Below are 22,632 nucleotides of genomic sequence, written 5' to 3' on the forward strand. Positions count from 1 at the left end.
CTATTTGACAGCTGTCTGCTGATGTGATACTTAAATCATGATGAAACAGTAGAATAGGAATACCAATTCACAAGCCAAACATGTTTCTGAAATATGAGCAACTACAGACAAAAAAAAGGCCTAGATATCACTTGAAAGGTTTTTGATGAGCAAATTGCAAATATCGGCACCTCTAATCTTGAAATCTTACCTGTTGAAATAGAACAGTGAATATTTTTGTATGTAATCAGTCTTCAGGTCAAGAAAGTGGAACTCGATTGAATCAAATTGGAGAAACCTAAAAATAATTTTAACTCCTACCTAGATGAATGTAGCAAGCTCAGATGGTCAGTAATCTCATCTAGGTTTTCAACTCCTAGAAGACTGTAACAATGCCTGCTTATATAGTCCAGATTGCTCACTGCAGTACTCTGTCCATTGAACATGCTCAGCATACATAGAATTCTCTCTTTTCATTTTCAGTGAAAAAGAGTTTGTCACTGAAACTGGCAATTACCACATTTCTGTTCCTTAATGAGGAAAAACTTCCATCTGGTATACTCCCGGCACGATACTACCAAAGACCATTGAATCCATGTTGCATTCTCGTAGTGGCAGACGTAAATTTAAGGACATTTGTGAATTGTCAGCATCAGCATAAATGCCTGTGTTACCAGGTCCTCACTGACTTGTGCTCTCTGGTAATCAGGGCCAGCTTCAAGGATATGTGACCCATGCAGTCTCATAGGGTCTTGCACTTGGCTTAATGCTCTTCTCTCACCGTCTTGAAATTATTAATAATTTTTTTCACAAGGACTCGCGCTGTCATTTTGCACCGGGCCCCACAGATTGTGTAGCAGCCTCCTGGGTCTTTTTATCATGCAGTTCTGCCTACCAACACTATATGTAAAACCTTCCCTAGATAGTTTACGTCTATTGAAATTTTAACGTCTTTTGAAAGTACCAGTTTGTTATTAAAAGTATTTGTAGAGATCATCTCCCCTTGCCTTCCCATCTCCCCTTCCCACTGCCTGTGGAGACAGTGCCCCCGAAGTATGGCCAGAAGCATGTCTGGCACCTGACTGATGCAGAGGTAAGGGGAGGGAGTGCAGAGATGGCAGCTGCAGTTTTTGGGAGATTAGTTACATTGAGCAAAGAAGTTACTTGATTTAGCAAACGGGTAGATGTCCTAAAGATAAGGAGAGGCAGTTTTTTCACTCCCTGAAGGGATTTACAAACATTTAAAAGGTGAAAACTGAAAAGAACACCAAGGTACCATGTTAGTATTGGAATTATCAGTATGAACTTACGGGTTTAAAAATGTATTATATATACATATATATATAGTTATAGCATGTATGTCTATATATATAAATATCTCTGTGTGTGTGTGTGTATGTGTGTGTGCATGCATATATTTCTTAGTAGTGTATACTGAGAGGTTCTAGAGGCAATGACACCCCAGCAGTAATGAACACAGTGAGTTCCAAGATCATAGTTTCTTTTTTTTTTTTTTTAATTTAAGTTCTAGGGTACATGTGCACAACGTGCAGGTTTGTTACATATGTATACTTGTGCCATGTTGGTGTGCTGCACCCATCAACTCATCAGCACCCATCAACTCGTCATTTACATCAGGTATAACTCCCAATGCCATACCTTCCCCCTTCCCTCTCCCCATAATAGGCCCCGGTGTGTGATGTTCCCCTTCCAGAGTCCAAGTGATCTCATTGTTCATTTCCCACCTATGAGTGAGAACATGCGGTGTTTGGTTTTCTGTTCTTGTGATAGTTTGCTGAGAACGATGGTTTCCAGCTGCATCCATGTCCCTACAAAGGACACGAACTCATCCTTTTTTATGGCTGCATAGTATTCCATGGTGTATATGTGACACATTTTCTTCATCCAGTCTGTCACTGATGGACATTTGGGTTGATTTCAAGTCTTTGCTATTGTGAATAGTGCCTCAATAAACATACGTGTGCATGTGTCTTTATAGCAGCATGATTTATAATCCTTTGGGTATATACCCAGTAATGGGATGGCTGGGTCATATGGTATTTCTAGTTCTAGATCCTTGAGGAATTGCCATACTGTTTTCCACAATGTTTGAACCAGTTTACTATCCCACCAACAGTGTAAAAGTGTTCCTATTTCTCCACATTCTTTCCAGCACCTGTTGTTTCCTGACTTTTTAATGATTGCCATTCTAACTGATGTGAGATGGTATCTCATTGTGGTTTTGATTTACATTTCTCTGATGGCCAGTGATGATGAGCATTTCTTCATGTGTCTGTTGGCTGTATGAATGTCTTCTTTTGAGAAATGTCTATTCATATCCTTTGCCCACTTTTTGATGGGGTTGTTTGTTTTTTTCTTGTAAATTTGTTTGAGTTCTTTGTAGGTTCTGGATATTAGCCCTTTGTCAGATTTTCTCCCATTCTTTAGGTTGCCTGTTCACTCTGATGGTAGTTTCTTTTGCTGTGCAGAAGCTCTTTAGTTTAATTAGATCCCATTTGTCAATTTTGGCTTTTGCTGCCGTTGCTTTTGGTGTTTTAGACATGAAGTCCTTGCCCATGCCTGTGTCTTGAATGGTATTACCTAGATTTTCTTCTAGGGTTTTTATGGTTTTAGGTCTAACATTTAAGTCCCTAATCCATCTTGAATTAATTTTCATATAAGGAGTAAGGAAAGGATCCAGTTTCAGCTTTCTACTTAATGGCTAACCAATTTTCCCAGCACTATTTATTAAATAGGGAATCCTTTCCCCATTTCTTGTTTTTCTCAGGTTTGTCAAAGATCAGATGGCTGTAGATGGGTGCTATTATTTCTGAGGACTCTGTTCTGTTCCATTGGTCTATATCTCTGTTTTGGTACCAGTACCATGCTGTTTTGGTTACTATAGCCTTGTAGTATAGTTTGAAGTCAGGTAGCATGATGCTTCCAGCTTTGTTCTTTTGACTTAGGATCGTCTTGGCAATGCGGGCTCTTTTTTGGTTCCATATGAACTTTAAAGCAGTTTTTTCCAATTCTGTGAAGAAAGTCATTGGTAGCTTGATGGGAATGGCATTGAATCTATAAATTACCTTGGGCAGTATGGCCATTTTCACGATATTGATTCTTGCTATCCATGAGCATGGTATGTTCTTCCATTTGTTTGTGTCCTCTTTGATTTCACTGAGCAGTGGTTTGTAGTTCTCCTTGAAGAGGTCCTTTACATCCCTTGTAAGTTGGATTCCTAGGTATTTTATTCTCTTTGAAGCAATTGTGAATGGAAGTTCATTCATGATTTGGCTCTCTGTTTGTCTGTTACTGGTATATATAAGAATGCTTGTGATTTTTGCACATTGATTTTGTATCCTGAGACTTTGCTGAAGTTGCTTATCAGCTTAAAGAGATTTTGGGCTGAGACAATGGGGTTTTCTAAATATACAATCATGTCATCTGCAAACAGGGACAATTTGACTTCTTCTTTTCCTAACTGAATACCCTTGATTTCTTTCTCTTGCCTGATTGCCCTAGCCAGAACTTCTAACACTATGTTGAATAGGAGTGGTGAGAGAGGGCATCCCTGTCTTGTGCCAGTTTTCAAAGGGAATGCTTCCAGTTTTTGCCCATTCAGTATGATATTGGCTGTGGGTTTGTCATAAATAGCTCTTATTATTTTGAGATATATTCCATCAATACTGAATTTATTGAAAGTTTTTAGCATGAAGGGCTGTTGAATTTTGTCAAAGGCCTTTTCTGCATCTATTGAGATAATCATGTGGTTTTTGTCTTTGGTTCTGTTTATATGCTGGATTACGTTTATTGATTTGCATACGTTGAACCAGCCTTGCATCCCAGGGATGAAGCCCACTTGATCATGATGGATAAGCTTTTTGATGTGCTGCTGGATTCAGTTTGCCAGTATTTTATTGGCATCGATGTTCATCAGGGATATTGGTCTAAAATTCTCTTTTTTTGTTGTGTCTCTGCCAGGCTTTGGTATCAGGATGATGTTGGTCTCATAAAATGAGTTAGGGAAGATTCTCTCTTTTTCTATTGATTGGAATAGTTTCAGAAGGAATGGTACCGGCTCCTCCTTGTACCTCCGGTAGAATTCGACTGTGAATCCATCCGGTCCTGGACTTTTTTTGGTTGGTAGGCTATTAATTATTGCCTCAATTTCAGAGCCTGCTATTGGTCTATTCAGGGATTCAACTTCTTCCTGGTTTAATCTTGGGAGAGTGTAAGTTTCCAGGAAATTATCCATTTCTTCTAGATTTTCTAGTTTATTTGCGTAGAGGTGTTTATAGTATTCTCTGATGGTAGTTTGTATTTCTGTGGGGTCAGTGATGATATCCCCTTTATCATTTTTTATTGCATCTATTTGATTCTTCTCTCTTTTCTTCTTTATTAGTCTTGCTAGTGGTGTATCAATTTTGTTGATCTTTTCAAAAAACCAACTCCTGGATTCATTGATTTTTTGAAGGGTTTTTTGTGTCTCTATCTCCTTCAGTTCTGCTCTGATCTTAGTTATTTCTTGCCTTCTGCTAGCTTTTGAATGTGTTTGCTCTTGCTTCTCTAGTTCTTTTAATTGTGATATTAGGGTGTCAATTTTAGATCTTTCTTGCTTTCTCTTGTGGGCATTTAGTGCCATAAATTTCCCTCTTCACACTGCTTTAAATGTGTCCCAGAGATTCTGGTATGTTTTATCTTTGTTCTCATTGGTTTCAAAGAACAGCTTTATTTCTGCCTTCATTTCATTGTGTACCCAGTAATCATTCAGGAGCAGGTTGTTCAGTTTCCATGTAGTTGAGCAGTTTTGATTGATTTTCTTAGTACTGAGTTCTAGTTTGATTGCACTGTGGTCTGAGAGTTTGTTATAATTTCTGTTCTTTTACATTTGCTGAGGAGTGCTTTACTTCCAACTATGTGGTCAATTTTCGAATAAGTGCGATGTGGTGCTGAGAAGAATGTATATTCTGTTGATTTGGGGTGGAGAGTTCTGTAGATGTCTATTAGGTCCACTTGGTGCAGAGTTGAGTTCAATTCCTGGATATCCTTGTTAACTTTCTGTCTCATTGATCTGTCTAATGTTGACAGTGGGGTGTTGAAGTCTCCCATTATTATTGTATGGGAGTCTAAGTCTCTTTGTAAGTTTCTAAGGACTTGCTTTATGAATCTGGGTGCTCCTGTATTGGGCGCATATATATTTAGGATAGTTAGCTCTTCCTGTTGAATTGATCCCTTTACCATTATGTAATGGCCTTCTTTGTCTCTTTTGATCTTTGATGGTTTAAAGTCTGTTTTATCAGAGACTAGGATTGCAACCCCAACTTTTTTTTGTTTTCCATTTGCTTGGTAGATCTTCCTCCATCCCTTTATTTTGAGCCTGTGTGTGTCTCTGCATGTGAGATGGGTCTCCTGAATACAGCAAACTGATGGGTCTTGACTCTTTACCCAATTTGCCAGTCTGTGTCTTTTAATTGGACCATTTAGTCCATTTACATTTAAGGTTAATATTGTTATGTGTGAACTTGATCCTGTCATTGTGATATTAGCTGGTTATTTTGCTCATTAGTTGATGCAGTTTCTTCCTAGCCTCGATGGTCTTTACATTTTGGCATGTTTTTGCAATGGCTGGTACCAGTTGTTCCTTTCCATGTTTAGTGCTTCCTTCAGGATCTCTTGTAGGGCAGGCCTGGTGGTGACAAAATCTCTAAGCATTTGCTTGTCTGTAAAGGATTTTATTTCTCCTTCACTTATGAAACTTAGTTTGGCTGGATATGAAATTCTGGGTTGAAAATTCTTTTCTTTAAGAATGTTGAATATTGGCCCCCACTCTCTTCTGGCTTGGAGAGTTTCTGCCAAGAGATCTGCTGTTAGTCCGACGGGCTTCCCTTTGTGGGTAACCCGACCTTTCTCTCTGGCTGCCCTTAACATTTTTTCCTTCATTTCAACTTTGGTGAATCTGACAATTATGTGTCTTGGAGTTGCTCTTCTCGAGGAGTATCTTTGTGGTGTTCTTTGTATTTCCTGAATTTGAATGTTGGCCTGCCTTAATAGGTTGGGGAAGTTCTCCTGGATGATATCCTGCAGAGTGTTTTCCAGCTTGGTTCCATTTTCCCCCTCACTTTCAGGCACACCAATCAGACGTAGATTTGGTCTTTTCACATAATCCCATACTTCTTGGAGGCTTTGTTCATTTCTTTTTCCTTTTTTTTCTCTAGACTTCTCTTCTCACTTCATTTCATTCATTTGATCTTCAATCATTGATACTCTTTCTTCCAGTTGATCGAGTCAGTTACTGAAGCTTGTGCATTTGTCACGTATTTCTCGTGTCATGGTTTTTATCTCTGTCAGTTCATTTATGGCCTTCTCTGCATTGATTATTCTAGTTATCCTTTCTTCCATTCTTTTTTCAAGATTTTTAGTTTCTTTGCGCTGGGTACGTAGTTCCTCCATTAGCTCTGAGAAGTTTGATCCACTGAAGCCTTCTTCTCTCAACTCGTCAAAGTAATTCTCTGTCCAGCTTTGATCCGTTGCTGGCGATGAGCTGCATTCCTTTGGAGGGGGCGATGCGCTCTGATTTTTTGAATTTCTATCTTTTCTGCCCTGCTTTTTCCCCATCTTTGTGGTTTTATCTACCTTTGGTCTTTGATGCTGGTGACATACTGATGGGGTTTTGGTGTGGGTGTCCTTTCTGTTTGTTAGTTTTCCTTCTAACAGTCAGGACCCTCAGCTGTAGGTCTGTTGGAGATTGCTTGAGGTCTACTCCAGACGCTGTTTGCCTGGGTATCAGCAGCGGAGGCTGCAAAAGATAGAATGTTGCTGAACAGCGAGTGCTGCTGTCTGATTCTTGCTCTGGAAGCTTCGTCTCGGGTGTACCCTGCCGTGTGAGGTGTGAGGTGTCGGTCTGCACCTAGTGGGGGATGTCCCCCAGTTAGGCTACTCAGGAGTCAGGGACCCACTTGAGCAGGCAGTCTGTCCGTTCTCAGATCTCAACCTCCGTGCTGGGAGATCCACTGCTGTCTTCAAAGCTGTCAGACAGGGTCATTAACATCTGCAGAGGTTTCTGCTGCTTTTTGTTTAGCTGTGCCCTGTCCCCAGAGGTGGAGTCTACAGAGACAGGCAGGCCTCCTTGAGCTGTGGTGGGCTCCACCCAGTTCGAGCTTCCAGGAGGTTTTGTTTACTTACTTAAGTCTCAGCAATGGCGGGTGCCCCTCCCCCAGCCTCGCTGCTGCCTTGCAGTTAGATCTCAGACTGCAGTGCTAGCAAGGAGGGAGGCTCCATGGGCATGGGACCCTCCTGGCCAGTGTAGTATAGAATCTCCTGGTGTGCCGTTTGCTAAGACCTTTGGTGAAGCGCAGTATTAGGGTGGGAGTTACCCAATTTTCCAGGTGTTGTGTGTCTCAGTTTCTAAAGGGATTCCCTTCCCCCTTGCACTTCCCAGGTGAGGCAGTGCCTCGCCCTGCTTCAGCTGTCGCTGGTCGGGCTGCACCAACTGACCAGCACCGATTGTCCAGCACTCCCCAGTGAGATGAACCCGGTACCTCAGTTGAAAATGCAGAAATCACCCATCTTCTGTGTCACTCACACTGGGAGCTAGAGACTGGAGCTGTTCCTATTCGGCCATTTTGCTCCAGATCCGATCATAGTTTCTAAATACCACTCTCCACTAAAAGAAATCGGGGCTTGGAAAAATGACCATTTCCAGGGCTGGGGCAGCAAACATACAGGATGAACATAGAACATCTTGTTGTTCCAGAGAGTAAGTAAATAACCAAAGAATGACGGGGTCATTCAGAAGGACCCAGAAACCAGCCTGAATAGGTACCCACTGGCAAAATCTAATGTCAGCAACAAAATAAATAATGTTATTATTAGTTAAAAACTTGTATAAAATAGGAATCTATAAGTTTATACTGATATACATAAATGAATAGATAAATAGGAAAGAAGGGAAAAGTCTTTCTTACATACAAGGTCAACTAGTAAATGTAGGAGGGATGGTAGAAATAGTCACTACTTGGCAACCATTATAAGAAAGGTGATAGAAACAGGAGTCATCAGTCAATGTGAGACCGGTAGTTGTAGGTTTGATGAGGAACAGGGTGTTGTCATGACATTGACATTTCTCTGCATGAAATATTACTCAGATGTAAAGGGGGAAATGGTGACCATGGTGGAGGTAACCAGCAGACACAGTTTTGATCAGGGTATCCTGTGATGAAACAGGTCAATATAGCATGCCTATGTGATTCACTGAGACGGGGCATCATTTCTGTGGTATTCCTGCCAAGAATTCATGGACTCTGGTCATGAGGAAACACTGGACACTTCCAGTGAGAATAAAGACTTTCTCACTGGATACCATTAAGTATGGTGTTAGCGATAGGCATTTTTAGATACTGTTTATCAAGTTGTGGAAGTTCCCCTTTATTCCTAGTTTACTGAGAGCTTTTATCATGAATGGGTGTTGGATTTTGTCAAATGCACTTTCTGCATTGACTAATATCGTGAGATTTTCTACTTTAGCTCATTGTTGTGATGAATTACGATAAATTGCACTTGGTTTCAACATATTCTTTTTATGCATTTGATACATTGGATTTAATTTGCTAATATTTTGTTGAGGATTTTTCCATCTGTGTTCATGACAGATATTGGTCTGTAGTTGCTGCGATCTGAGTGTTCCTCCTGCACGAAAAAATAAAAAATTCATGTGTTGAAATCCTTACCATCAGGAGGTGGGACCTTCTGGGATATGATTAGGTTAATAAGGCAGAGCCCTCATGAATGGGATTAGTTACTCAAGAAAAGAGGCCCCAGAGAACTGCCTCATTCCTTCCATCATATGAAACACAGCAAGAAGGCACCATCTGTGAGAAAGTGGGCCCTCACCAGACACTGAATATGCCAGTACCTTGATCTTGGCCACCAGAACTGGAAGAAATAAATTTCTGTTGTTCATAAGCTAAACAGTTTATGGTATTTTGTTAGAGCAGCTCAAACAGACAGTAGTTTTCTTGTAAGTTCTTTGTCTGGTTTTGGTATTAAGGATGCTGGCCTCGTAGAATGAGTTAAGAAGTACTAAGAAGTATTCCCTCTGCTTCTGTCCTCTGAAAGAGATTGTAGAGGATTGGTATAATCTTGCTTAAATGTTTGGTAGAATTCACTAGTGATCTAGTCTTATTCAGATTGTGTGTTTCTTCTTGTGAGTTTTGGCAGATTGTATCTTTCAAGGACTTTGTCCATTTCATCTAGGTTATCAAATTTGTGGTCATAGAGTTGTTCATAGTCTGCCGTTGTTATCCTTTTAATGTTCTTGGGCTCTGTAATGATGTCTCCTCTTTCACTTCTGGTACTAGGCATTTCTGTCCTCTCATTTTTGTTAGCTTGGCTGGAGGCTAATCAACTCTTTATTGGTCTTTTCTTTCCTTTTTTTTTTTTCTTTTTATGAGACGGAGTCTCGCTCTATTGCCCAGGCTGGAGTGCAGTGGCGGGATCTCAGCTCACTGCAAGCTCTGCCTCCCGGGTTTAGGCCATTCTCCTGCCTCAGCCTCCCAAGTAGCTGGGACTACAGGCGCCCGCCACCTCGTCGGGCTAGTTTTTTGTATTTTTTAATAGAGACAGGGTTTCACCATGTTAGCCAGGATGGTCTCGATCTCCTGACCTTGTGATCCGCCCGTCTCGGCCTCCCAAAGTACTGGGATTACAGGCTTGAGCCACCACGCCCGGCCTATTGGTCTTTTCAAAGAACCAGTTTTTGGTTTCCTTGATTTGTTTCTCTGTTGATTTCCTGTTTCAATTTCACTAATTTTCACTCTAATTCTTATTATTTATGTTCTCCTGCTTACTTTGGATTTAATTTACTCATTTTATAGTTTCCTAAGATGGAAATTTGGATTTTTTTAGTTTAGATTTTTCTTCTAATATAGGCATTCAGTGCTATAAATTTTCCTCTAAGCATTGCTTTTGCTGCCCTTGTTCTTTGTTTCTATTTTTGTTTTCCATTCTTTTTCTGCCCTTTGTGGTTTTAATTAAGCAGTATATATTATTCAGTTTTCTCTCCTTTCTTAGCATATCCGTTATTCTTCTTTTTTTACTTTTTTTTTTCCAGTGGTTGCCCTAGAATTTGCAATGTGCATTTACTACTAATCTACATTCACTTTCAGATAACACTGTACCACTTCACAGGTAATGTGATACCTTATAATAACAAAATAATCCTAATTCCTCCTTCCTGTCCCATGTATCATCACTGTCATTCATTTCACTTAAATACATGCATAAGTAAGCATTTCTATATATGTGTGTATATACACACACACAAGCTATCTATAGCAGCATACATAATTGAATACTTTGCTATTATGTTGAATGAACTCTGTTGGATCATTTTAAAATAAGAAAAATGAAAGGTTTTATTTTGCCTTTATTTTTGTTCAACATTTTTCTTTATGTAGGTCTGAGTTTCTGACCCATATCATTTTCCTTCTCTCTAAAGAATTTCCTTTAACGTTTCTTGCAAGGCAGATCTATTAGCAACAAATACCCTCAATTTTTGTCTGAGAAAGCCTTTTTTCTCCTTTATTGTCCTTTGAAAGAATACTTTCATAGGATACAGCATTCTAGGTCGGTGGCGGGTGTTTTTTTTCCTATCAGCACTTTAAATACTTCACTGTACTCTCTTCTTGCTTGCATGGTTTCTTAGGAGAAGTTGGATATAATTTTTATTTTTCTCTGTACATAAGGTGTTTCCCCCATCCCCAGCTTCTTTCAGGAATGTTCTTTATCTTTTTATATTCTGTAGTTTGAAAATGAAATGCCTACGTGTAGGTTTTGGGGGCGTTCACCCTATTTGGTGTTCTCTGAGCTTCCTGGATCTGTGGTTTGATGTCTGATATTAATTCTGGGAATTTCTCAGTTACTGTTGTTTCAAATATTTCCGATATTATTTTGTTTCTTCTCTTTCTGATGTTCTTATTACACATATGTTACACCTTTTATTTATTTTAGAGACAGGATTTCACTCTTGCCCAAGCCATTCTACCACCTCAGCCTCCCATGTAATCAGGACTACAGGCGTGTGCCTCCATTTTTTGAGGGTATGTGGTCTTATTATGTTGCCTAGGCTGTTCATGAACTTCTGGGCCTCGGCCTTCCAGAGTACAGAGATTATAGGCGTGAGCCACCGTACCCAGCCTGTGTGACACATTTTGTAATTGTTCCACAGTTCTTGGAAATTCTGTTCTATTTCTTTCAGTCATTGTTGTCTGCTTTTCCATTTTCGGAGTTTCTCTTGATAATAATATCTCAAGCCTAGAGATTCTTTTCTCAGCTATGTCTATCTACTAATAAGTCCATCACAGGCATTCTTTATTTCTGTTTCAGTGATTTTTTGATCTCTAGCATTTCTTTTTAGTTTTTCTTTGGATTTCCATCTTTCTGCTCACATTCCCCTCTGTCCTTAAATGCTAGCTACCTTTCCGTTAGAGCCTTCAGCGTGTTAATTATAGTTGTTTTAACTTCCTGGTCTGATTATTCCAACATCCCTGCCATGTCTGTTCCTTATTCTTGCTCTGTCTCTTCAAGTTGTGTCTTTTGCCTTTTGGTATGCCTTCTAATTTTTTCTTCATAGTCAGACATGTAATGTTCTAGGTAAAAGGAATTGCTGTAAATAGGCTTGTAGTAACCTGATGGTAAGATGACGGGGAGGAGAAGTGTTCGCTAGTCCTGTGATTAGTCTTTCATTGAGCCTATGCCCCTGGACTGTGAACTTCACAAGGGTTTCTCGTTTTTTCCTTCCCCGTTAGATGGGACAGGATGACTAGAGTGGGCAGGAGTTGGATATTTCCTTCCCCCAGGTCAGTTAGGCTCTGGTTAACTAGTTTCTCCTACGGGAAGGCCTTGTTAAGAAAAGTAGTGCTAGGTCATTTTTCAAAATGGTTTCTCTTCTCCTCTGCCAGCCAGAAGCAGAAGGGTTTATTTCTCTGATATTTAATGCGGGGACCTGGCCAAGCTACTGGAGGTAAATCTCACAGTATTGTAGGAGTTGGCCTGTGACTGGGTCCATCTGGAGTTTTTAACTCTCAGACTTGTCTGAGCCTCCAGCAGTTCATCAGTTAGAGTTCAGGTTTTCTTACTTTAGAGTTGGTTTCTCACAGCAGTTTCCACTCAGGAGTCTCTGCTCTGTTAAGCCATGCCTTCAAGTAGGGAGTCTGTGGTCTCTGCTCTGGGAAGCCACAGCTCCCTCTTTTTTCCTGTCTGTCTCTCCAGCCCTGGGGCAGTAGTTTACCTTATATCTTCCCCTCTTATAGGTCCAATAAGAGTTATTGACTTTTCAGACTGTTGACCTTTTACTTGTTTGAGTGGAGTAGCAGCCTTCAAGCTCCTTAAATGCAGAACCAGAAACTGGAAGTTCCTCCTCTGCCTGCTTTTCACTTAGGTTTTTTTGTTGCTGAGTTGTAAGAGTTCGTTATATATGCTAGATACAAGTCCCTTATCAGAGATATGATGTGCATATATTTTCTCTCATTCTGTGAGTTTTTTCACTTTTTTATTGGTATGATTTGCAGCACAGACATCTTTAATTTTGATGTAGTCTATCTTTTTCCTTTGTCACTTGTGCTTTGGCGTCATGTGTAAGAAGCTCAGCAGTGGCTGGGCACAGTGGCTCATGCCTGTAATCCCAGCACTTTGGGAGGCCAAGGCGGGCAGATCACCTGAGGTCAGGAGTTCAAGACTAGCCTGGCCAACGTCGCAAAACTATCTCTCTACTAAAAATACAAAAATTAGCTGGGTATGGTGGCAGGCACCTGTAATCCCAGCTACTCGGGAGGCTGAGGTAGGAAAATCACTTGAATCTGGGAGGTGGAGGTTGCAGTGAGCCGAGATCATGCCACTGCACTCCAGCCTGGGTGACAAAGCGAGACTCCATCTAAAAAAAAAAAAAAAAAAATGCTCAGCAGCATGAAGTTTACTTCTGTGTTTTATTCTAACAGTTGTGTAGTTTTAGCTCTTACTACATTTAGGTCTGTGATCCATTTTGAGTAAATTTTGTATATGGTATGAGGTAGGGGTCCAGTTTCATTATTTTGCCTATTTGTTGAAAATACCATTATTTTCTCACAGAATTGTCTTGGCACCATAAATGATTTTTGATGTGTAGGTCTTAGATCCTAGTTTTGAAACCATTACTGAGCATCCAGGTAGCTCCGACTATGGTGATTTACCAGATGTCATATCCTAGAAAATCCTTGTGGAGTTCACATGTCATTTACAAGCTTTAGTCGTTTCCATAATGAGGCATACTCAGGGTCTGCCTAACCAAATTGTCATTTGCCAGTAGAGAACTTAGTGTACCAAAGAAGGGCCTAATTTTTTTCCCTGATGTCAAATTAAAGCTCCAAAGTGCCTCAGCTTTTTATGACTGTAAATTATCAGTCTGTCTAGATGAATTTTAATTAACGTTTTCTACCTTTGCCACTTATCAGATTAATGAATTCTGTGTGTTTAATACCTGTCCACGTTTGTCCCTATCAAGTTTCAAAGTATGCTTTTTAGAAATTAGAACAGTTCTTTGAATTCTGTGTGCTAGTGAAAAGAGCAAGTATAAAGTTGTGCATATGGATTAATAAGCAAATCATTTTCTTTATAGGTAGGGAGGGAAGTTTAATTTGGATGTAGGGAAACAGCAGTAGGATAAGAGCAGAACAACAGAGCATCATTTATGATTGGGGAGCTAATGGAGGGAAGTTGTCCTGTTGGTTGAGAGATGGGTTCTGCAGCTCCTTCTGTGGGCTGGGTAGGCTCCATGGGCAGGTCTCTTACACATCGTTGTCCTGGATTATCTCCTCTGAGTCCATTCTACAAAGGAGACTCTTTAAAACCATGTTTTCTACCTATGGTAACAGAGCTGATGAGAGTTTAATCGATGCTTCTTTTAAGGGTTTGAGATTTTTTAATTGGTTTTTGGTGCATTGGATAATTAACTTCTCAGTGATCAGTTTTCTGCATAGTCATCCTTCAACCCACAGAGGCCCTACCTTTAGGCCTCTGCTCTCTTCCCATGTCCAGCCATCCATGGTATCCCACACCTCTTCATTCATTTTCTTCTTAATTAACTAAGGACATAGAGAGGAGCGCTGCCCCAGGTGTAGTCCTGAGATGCTATCTCATGTTCCTAAATGCAAGAAGGCTGTTGTGTGCCTTAGACAAATTGCATGTGTTAAGCTGCTTTGAGTTATAGCGCTGTCCATGAGTTATAGTGCTGTGGCCATGAGTTCAGTGTTCATGAATCAGCTATATGTTAAGGTGCCTTTAAACAGAAACGTGCATCAAACAAGGTTATGAATTGATCAGTTGAAGATGTTTTAGGGGCTCACAGGAACCTAACCCTGTATATCCCCTGTGGACAATGCTTTAGTATTCACTAATTCAGTATTCACAACAGCATAACTATCATGGATAACAAGAATTAAATGTATTTGTCATGTAATGGGCACTAACACTGGTTGCCACTGACTTTATCAGATGAATTTTGTGCCATGTATGACAATGTTTTAAATTTTAAGTTTTATGTATTTCTCATATGTGTATATATATAATGTATAGCCATATATTTAATAACTTATATATTTGTGAGTTCTTTATAAATTATTTTAGGGTAAAAAAGGGCATTTGGAAGACTTTATGTTTGGCTTGTACAATCTGAAACAGTAAAATTTTTAAAATATACATACGTTTCTTGCCAAAATCAACCATATTTTTTACTTTAATAGCTTTCATTTAGCGTCACCTGATTACTAATTTTAAAATGTATTTGATTTTAAGAAAATTATAGTTTCAAAGATAGAAATTTATTTTGCCAAAAACTGTAAGTAAGCCATATATGCAAACTCTGGTCACTGTAATATATACATTTTATGTCACTCTCACTTTGAACCCTCCAGTGTGTCTTTGCCTTAAAGAATTTTGACTTATCTTTGATTTATGGAGTATTTATGGCAACTCTCCTGGCTTCCAGAGCCTAACAGACTTATTTGTATAGCTTTTAAAACTAATTGATTGGCTTTTGATACTTTTGCTGGAGGAATATCTTATTAAAATCAAATGGATGAATTAGCTAATTGCATTTAACATTTGAAGGGATAAGTGAAAAGAGGAGAAAAAGACTCAAGTTGATTCAAAAGCAGAATGAGAAGAAAAAATAATTGGCATATTCTCCACATCTTTCCTCTGATCAACCACATAGGAGACCAAACAAATTAGAAACTTGTCTTTGAATAGGAAGCAGATGTGCGGAGCATATTCTTACTTCAGATTTTGTTAACTGTTTTATCTTTAGATACTGATTTTTATCTAGAGGAGAGTGTTGGAGCAACTAAAATGGAACTCATAACTTCAGCTCTTGATGGAAGTTTCCTTGATGCCTGGCACTTTGTGCTGTATTAATGCTAGAAACAAATTTTATTTCCTCCTATCTTTAGGCAAGCTGTTATTCCTCTAATGCATAGTCACTTTTAACTTAGATTCTTGAGAAACAAGGAAAAAAGATTTATTCTTTGAGACCAGTTGTTGGCTAAGGCAGGCTTTTGAGCATCCCAGTTACTTGTCATTCAGCAGCTGTGTGGGAAAGTGTAAGCTACATTGTTGAACAAATTTCTTAAAGGAAAAAATTTATTTCTTGATTTATTTGGTACAAATGTCTCTTTACTCAAAAAATCTTTACAAATGGTTATTGGGCATTCAGACATTTGTTTAGCACTCTGTAGTCTTATAAAGTGATTTCAATCAGGTGCCTTTCACAGAAACCCTGAAGGTCAGGGGAAATCATAATTTCCTTGATGAGAAAGCTGAGGCGTAGAGAAGCTCCTTGTTAGGAGGCTTTGCCTCTGATTTCCTGGTCAGATTCATAAGTTTCTTGCTTTTTTGTTTTTGTTCTTTTTTATTTTTTTAATATCCTTGCCTTACTGCTGTGGAGAATGATTTCTATTTTGCAACAGCTTATGTTTTTCTCCTGTGTACAGGGATATTCCAATGCCTTTAGTCAGCTCAGGAGTAGAGCATGGTAACCTGAGAGAGCTGGCACTTGCAAGAATGAAAGACCTCGGAATACAGGTAAGAGCAAATATGGTGGTCAGGCCACAGCTGTTGAGAAAAAGAGGAATCTCGACTTTGCTGCTATCACCCCTAAAACCAGACTTGCGGGTCAGGTCAGAAAGTCCCCAGATGTTGAAGGCATAGTCACTGGACCATGTCGGAGCTGAAGCCAGTGGTGCAGAGGCTGCCTGCTGTTCCTTCATTCCCTTCTGCTCTCTTCTGCCTGCTCAGATTGCCAACTGCGTGCTCCATTCCAGTTTTTAAAAACAGTTTTTCTTTTGAAGTATTAGGAATTCAGTTATTGACTGAAGAAAAGGAAGATGTGATTCCTGAGAAGAAAGTATAATCATTTGAAAAGACAAGGATTATGGGCGTGAAATAATTGCCAAAACTGCTGTTGCCCCACATATACCAGTCTCCCATCCCTCTGGCCATTGAAATCCCTTCTTTGGTCACAGATACTTACTAAGCATCCCCTCTGTGCTGGCCCAGGATGTAAAAAGAGCCCAAGAACCTGCAACTTAACAGTCTCTGTGGGAAATTCTTAAGTCACAGGAAGGTTTGAAACTCCAGTACTCAGGAACTTCTTAGAGCTGCTAAAGGAATAAACCAGGAGTGGTGTTGAGACCAAGGGCCGACTCCCGGGCTCTCCCTTCAGAGATTCTGGATCAGTAGGTTGGGATGGGACCAATCTGTTATCCAGCACTAGGTACATGGTTCTCATGCACAGTTCAGATGTGGGCCACACTTTGAAAGACATTGTTCCAAGGATTGCGTATGGTGTTTGTGGACTTCCCTAAGACATTTTATTCTCTCACTCAAATTATTATGGAGAAAATTTTTCAGATTGTTCAAGGGAGAGTTTGTGAACATTATTGGCATATTCTACCAAAAAAAAAGTGAAGAATTTTATGTTCCAGAAAAATAGCAAATGCATTTATAGTAATTAATGGCACCAAACAAAATTGTGTGCCTGCTTTGCCTCCCAGACTCCAGCTGTTCATGTTCTCCATCTCCTCTCGCCTCCAAGAAGGCCACTGACCTTCAAGAACGTCAAGGTGACTGACCTGGCCTGGTTATCCCAACAATCTCGTTGTCCATCCATCTTCTTTAACCCTCACCCCTCATAAGCCTTGTTAGCCTCTGTTAAAGTAAGCTAGGATTGAGTCCAAAGGCTGGAATTCAGTCATAGCCAAAATATATCTAGTTCCTAGAGGCAACATCTTGAGCAGAAAATAAGCACACACCAAACTCTGCCTTTAAAAAAGCATACCAAAAGAAAAAAAAAAAAAAAGAAACAGCGTGCAGGTGTTCACTAAGAACATGGAACAGTAATACATTCCCATGCTAGCTACTGTATAGAACTACTGTAGTGAAAGGACAGCAGCTACACTCAGTAGATTAATAATTACTGAGATTGATCATCTTCATCTGCTATACAGTTTTTGTTTACTAGAATTCATGGATTCCACATCAGCAAAGCATTATCTTGAGCAGTTCCTGGGTTGTAGAAGTAGCTTTAATTTTCTACAACTGAATAATGAGCTCTTATTTTTCTCTTGGAATTATATACATGTATAGCAGTCCTTCATAAATATACTATTAGTAGAAAAGCTTACGTGACATCATCAAATTTCCCACAGTGATCTTTTCTCACTGGAAGAAAATGTTTATGGTTTGTTCTGTAAGGGGGAAATACACCATAGGCTATATAATTGAATAATTACACGGATTTATAATAATGAAAAGGACTGTGTAATTGTAAATGTCTGGTAGCGTAGCATGCACTGTGGGTCGTAGAATAGAAGTGAGAGCCACATCACGGATGCTTGGCCATGCAGACCAGGCATTGCATTGGCATTGTCTGTAGGCAGCTCCATGCCTCCTCAGGTATTCAAAGAGCCATTTGTGATTGTGCTTCAGAGTCTGTAATACACAGCTCTAGGTTCCTTCTCCCTCCCTCCCTTCCTTCCTTCATTCCTTCCTTCCCTCCATCTCTCCCTCCCTCCTTCCCTTTCTTCTTCTTTCCCTTCCTTTCTTCCACAGTGCCCTTCTTGCAAAAAAAAAAAAAAAAAAAAAAAAAAACAATCTTCAACATGTACTTTTTGGATATTCCTAAAATGATACAAATATGGTGATGCTAAAAATGTTAACTGCCATAAAATGGAGAAGGTTTTAAAAATTTAGGAATTTACTTTTTACTCTTTATATACATACTTCTGGATTGTACTTTCAGATAGTTATATCCCCCAGGCAAACCTGTTTCTTACTCTGGTGACTTACATTCTTTACTGCTAAGATTATATTGTATATTGATCTTTTTTGAATTCTAAATTTATTTTAAAAGCGATACTGTACTACTTCATACATTCCTACTCTGGTTTCCCCTATCCTCAGATTGATTAAAGGTGGTTTTATTTTGAAATTCAGCTCTTTTATCTCATTATAAGTTATGTGCAAACAATTTTGAGCCCAGGGTTTGGTGGAGAGGTTTAAATAAAAATAAAGATTGAATTACTTACCCGTTTTATATTTGTGCCCTCCCCCTGCTCCGCCACTTTTTTTGACAGTGTCGAGATGTGAGAACCAGAGAAGTTGGAATCCAAGAAATTCATCACAAAGTACGGCCATACCAGGTTAGTCTCTTCATGTCGTAGAGGGCCTAGGTACTGTCCTTAGATCTTTGCCAACCCTGCGCCCACATGTCTTAACCAAGGACAGAGCCCCAGAGTGAGTAACTAAGAGCAGAGACTAATCGAGGATTAGATACCGGTGTCAAACCATGAAAGCCAAATAGGAGAATTCTAGAAGAGCCAGGTTAAGAAAACGAAGTCTGAATCTCATTCTAGATTAGCACTGTCCAATGGAACTTTCTGCAGTGTTGAAAATGTTCTATGAGCTGGGCTATCCAGTAGCCCATATGGTGGTGACTGTTGAGCACTTGAAATGTGGCTTGTACAAATGAGGAACTAAATTTTTAATTTTATTGAATTCTGATTAATTCAATTGTAAATAGTCCCCTGTGACTACAGGCTACATTTGGGAAGTGTGTAGTATGATCTGCTTCTCTCTTTGTGTGTAACTATTCAGCTGTTGCCCAATGGTGATAAGCAAATGAATAGATCAGCCCTTATCCACAGGATCCACAAAAATTAAGCATAATGCCTTAAGGCATTGATGATATGTAATGAATTAACTTCTCTCTTATACTTGTATAATGTCTAACTGTATGCCAAATTTTCTGTAGGATTTGATTCTCTTGTGGAGCCCCATTTAAGAAAGGCTGGAATAGATGATCTCTGCATTGATGTTTCTGTTTTCAGCATGAATTAGTTAATTGACATTTTTCACATGTAGGACCTTTTGAGAGAAAAAGCAGACCCAACACAATTTGCCAAATTCTTGTGCAGTTCAGTTATTTAGCAAACATTGTTGAGAAAGAATATGTGTTAGTCTGAATTGTTCACCTTGCTCTGGGTACAATCTGCTCATCTACCGAGTGTTTCTGCATGTGGCCATGTCCATGTGTATACTTTTCTCTGTGCATGCATATTGTTACATATGGCTTCTATTTAGGAAAAGTACAAGAGCCATTTGTACAATGAGTTGAAGAGCCAAAAAACCTGTGCAGACTGCTACCACAAAGCTTCTCCCCAAAAGCTACCCTCCATGATTGAATTTTCTTTTAACATTTTTATCCCATAAATTATGCATAATATTTTAAGTGCCCTGTGGGAGGCCATAATTCCTTGAAATTTCATCACGGTGCCAGTGACCAGCATCACATTTTTCTTCCCCAAAGGTAGGTTTCAGTGGAGACGATAAGATTAGAAGGTGAAACCCAAACCATTGAGCACCTGGCAGTTTTGAGACAAAGGGGTGCTCCTGAGAGCTACGCATGTGACAGATTTTGAAATTTTACATTAAAGACTCTTCATGGGGAGTCAAATGCCTGGAAGCCTTTACTGAGCTGCATCTCTGTAAGAGTCTCAAGGTTAATGAAGTTCAAGTATTTGTGAAATTATACAGTTGTTTTCCTTTTATAATAGTCCATGAACAAGGTATGAACTTTAATCTTGGTGCTATTTGAGAGTAGACAAGTAAAAAGAAACATAATTAGTGATTATTCATTCCTTATCCCTAACTAGATATTAACCTAAATAAATACATACAATTACAAAAATGAATTTGGTTCTTTAATTTTGAATAATATTTTTTGTGGCTTTTTACTAAACAGGTTGAACTGGTAAGGAGAGATTATGTTGCAAATGGTGGCTGGGAAACATTCTTATCATACGAAGACCCAGATCAAGACATTTTGATTGGCCTCCTACGATTACGCAAGTGTTCAGAAGAAACTTTCCGTTTCGAATTGGGTGGAGGTGTCTCCATAGTACGAGAGCTGCATGTGTATGGAAGTGTGGTCCCTGTGAGCAGCCGGGATCCTACCAAATTTCAGCATCAGGTATCCTGTATTCCATTTCTATTTGACTTGTAAGAAACTGCCTAAGTAGGAGAAGAGAAAAGGAATGGGGTGAAGAGAGGAGGAAGAGACGAGGAGGAGAGGGGAAAGAGAAGCATAGAAACAGAGGAGCCAGTGTTTTAGTTGTTCAGAGATGTTTTCTCCCCAGATTGTATACTTTTGGGAGGAAAGGACAAACTGAGATTCAGTCAGTTGGAACATAACAAATTGAACCACATGGAATTGGTATTTTTTTGAGATGGAGTCTCACTTTGTCAGCCAGGCTGGAGTGCAGTGGCATGATCTTGTCTCACTGCAACCTCCACCTCCCTGGTTCAAGTGATTCTCCTGCCTCAGCCTCCCTAGTAGCTGCGATTACAGGTGTGCACCACCATACCTGACTAATTTTTTGTATTTTTAGTAGAGATGGGGTTTCACCATGTTGGCCAGGCTGGTCTTGAACTCCTGACCTCAGGGGATCCACCCACCTTGACCTCCCAAAGTGCTGAGATTACAGGCATGCGCTACTGCGCCCGGCCTGCAGTTAGTATTTTTGAAAGTAAGAAATTGTCTAATACTGGCAATCTCATATGGGTCCACTTATTATGGAATCAGGTTAGATGGTGATGGGAAAACACTTATGAAACACTTCTTAAGGTTAAGCCATATTATACATAGAGGAACCCTATTCTAACTCCAGACAACCTACCTTAATAACTCACTTCTTAAAATTTCCAGAAAATGTGTTAAAATCTAATGGTGGATGTGATATAAGCTCCAAAATTGATGATTTAAGAATTTTGCCTGGTTTCTCAACTCTTAGAAAGTAGAGAGGTGGCCGGGAGTGGTGGTTCACACCTGTAATTCCAGTACTTTGGGAGGCTGAGGCAGGTGGATCACCTGAGGTCAAGTTCAAGATCAGTCTGGCCAACATGGTGAAACCCCGTCTCTACTAAAAATACAAAAATTAGCTGGGCATGGTGGCACGTGCCTGTAGTTGCCGCTACTCGGGAGGCTGCGGCAGGAGAATCACTTGAACCTGGGAGGCAGAGGTTGCAGTGAGCCGAGATTGAGCCAGAGTGATCTCGCCCAGTGCAGTGAGCCACTGCACTCCAGGCTGGACAACAGCGGGAGATTACATCTTAAAAAAAAAAAAAAAAAAGTAGAGAGGTGACTAAGAAATTAAAGACATATTGCCCCAGACTTCCATCATTTAGAGATTGCCTAGAACTTACCTAAAAAGAGACAAAATTTGAGAGGGAATTACTGTCTTCCTGTGAATAGATTACATCATCCACAGAATGCCTTTTGGCAGCTCTTGTTCGAAAGTTACGCCTTTTTCAATTCTCTACTACAGTATACCTTTGGTATGATTGAATGGTTTCTTATTCCTTACTCCCATAAGTGGGCTTTTTCACTCTTATTTTAACAGATTTTAGCAACTACTAAAGTATATAGCCTTCTTGTTTTATAGACCCCTCTTAATGAACTGCCTTCCTTTTTAATTCCCACTCCTCTTTGTTGCTCTGTGCAGGGATTTGGCATGCTGCTGATGGAGGAAGCAGAAAGAATAGCTAGAGAAGAACATGGATCTGGGAAAATCGCTGTGATATCAGGTAACTGGGGGAGGGCGAAGTTCGTGATTCCTTCCCATTTTGAACTTGGCACCACGGTGAAAACTGTGTTGGTACCCTCTTGCCCCTGTTGATGGTTATTACGTTCAAAATTGAGCTGAGCTGACTGGCGAAGGACTTGTGCTCAAACAAAATTTACAAAAGCAGTTTAGTGGAATAGAGCTTTCCAAGCCCTCTGAGAGTCAAGACCTGTGACCCATATCCCCTCTTCTGCACTCTGTCACACTGGTCAGCGTGGTTGCCTCCTCCCTGTGCTGTGCCCAGTTACTCTATCTGAGGAAATGGAATTTGAGTGTGTTTCACTATTGTGGAGATTATCACTATTGTTCAGAAATTAAAATAGAACCTCAGTTGCCAGTACAAGCTGTTTAAAGGCCAAATTCTTGCTCTTTCAATTTTCTTCTCAGTAACTTCGATCCTGGGGAATAGCTTTCCCCTGTTTGGGAGTAAAAAAGTTTTCCCCAG

General features: G+C 39.8%; 1 protein-coding gene across 2 annotated transcripts in view; it reads left to right on the plus strand.

Annotated features, from left to right (window-relative positions):
- Window positions 1-22,632, plus strand: part of ELP3 (elongator acetyltransferase complex subunit 3) — a 104,588-nt gene that overhangs the window by 53,127 nt on the left and 28,829 nt on the right. For both annotated transcript variants that reach the window (XM_023216805.3, XM_023216806.2), the window contains exons 11-14: window positions 15,999-16,089; window positions 18,642-18,707; window positions 20,309-20,536; window positions 22,068-22,149. In XM_023216805.3, coding sequence (XP_023072573.2) covers window positions 15,999-16,089; window positions 18,642-18,707; window positions 20,309-20,536; window positions 22,068-22,149 — 467 coding nt within the window. The remainder of the gene's footprint in view (window positions 1-15,998; window positions 16,090-18,641; window positions 18,708-20,308; window positions 20,537-22,067; window positions 22,150-22,632) is intronic.

This window comes from Piliocolobus tephrosceles, chromosome 7, assembly GCF_002776525.5.
Source record: "Piliocolobus tephrosceles isolate RC106 chromosome 7, ASM277652v3, whole genome shotgun sequence".
NCBI classification, from domain to species: Eukaryota; Metazoa; Chordata; class Mammalia; order Primates; family Cercopithecidae; genus Piliocolobus; species Piliocolobus tephrosceles.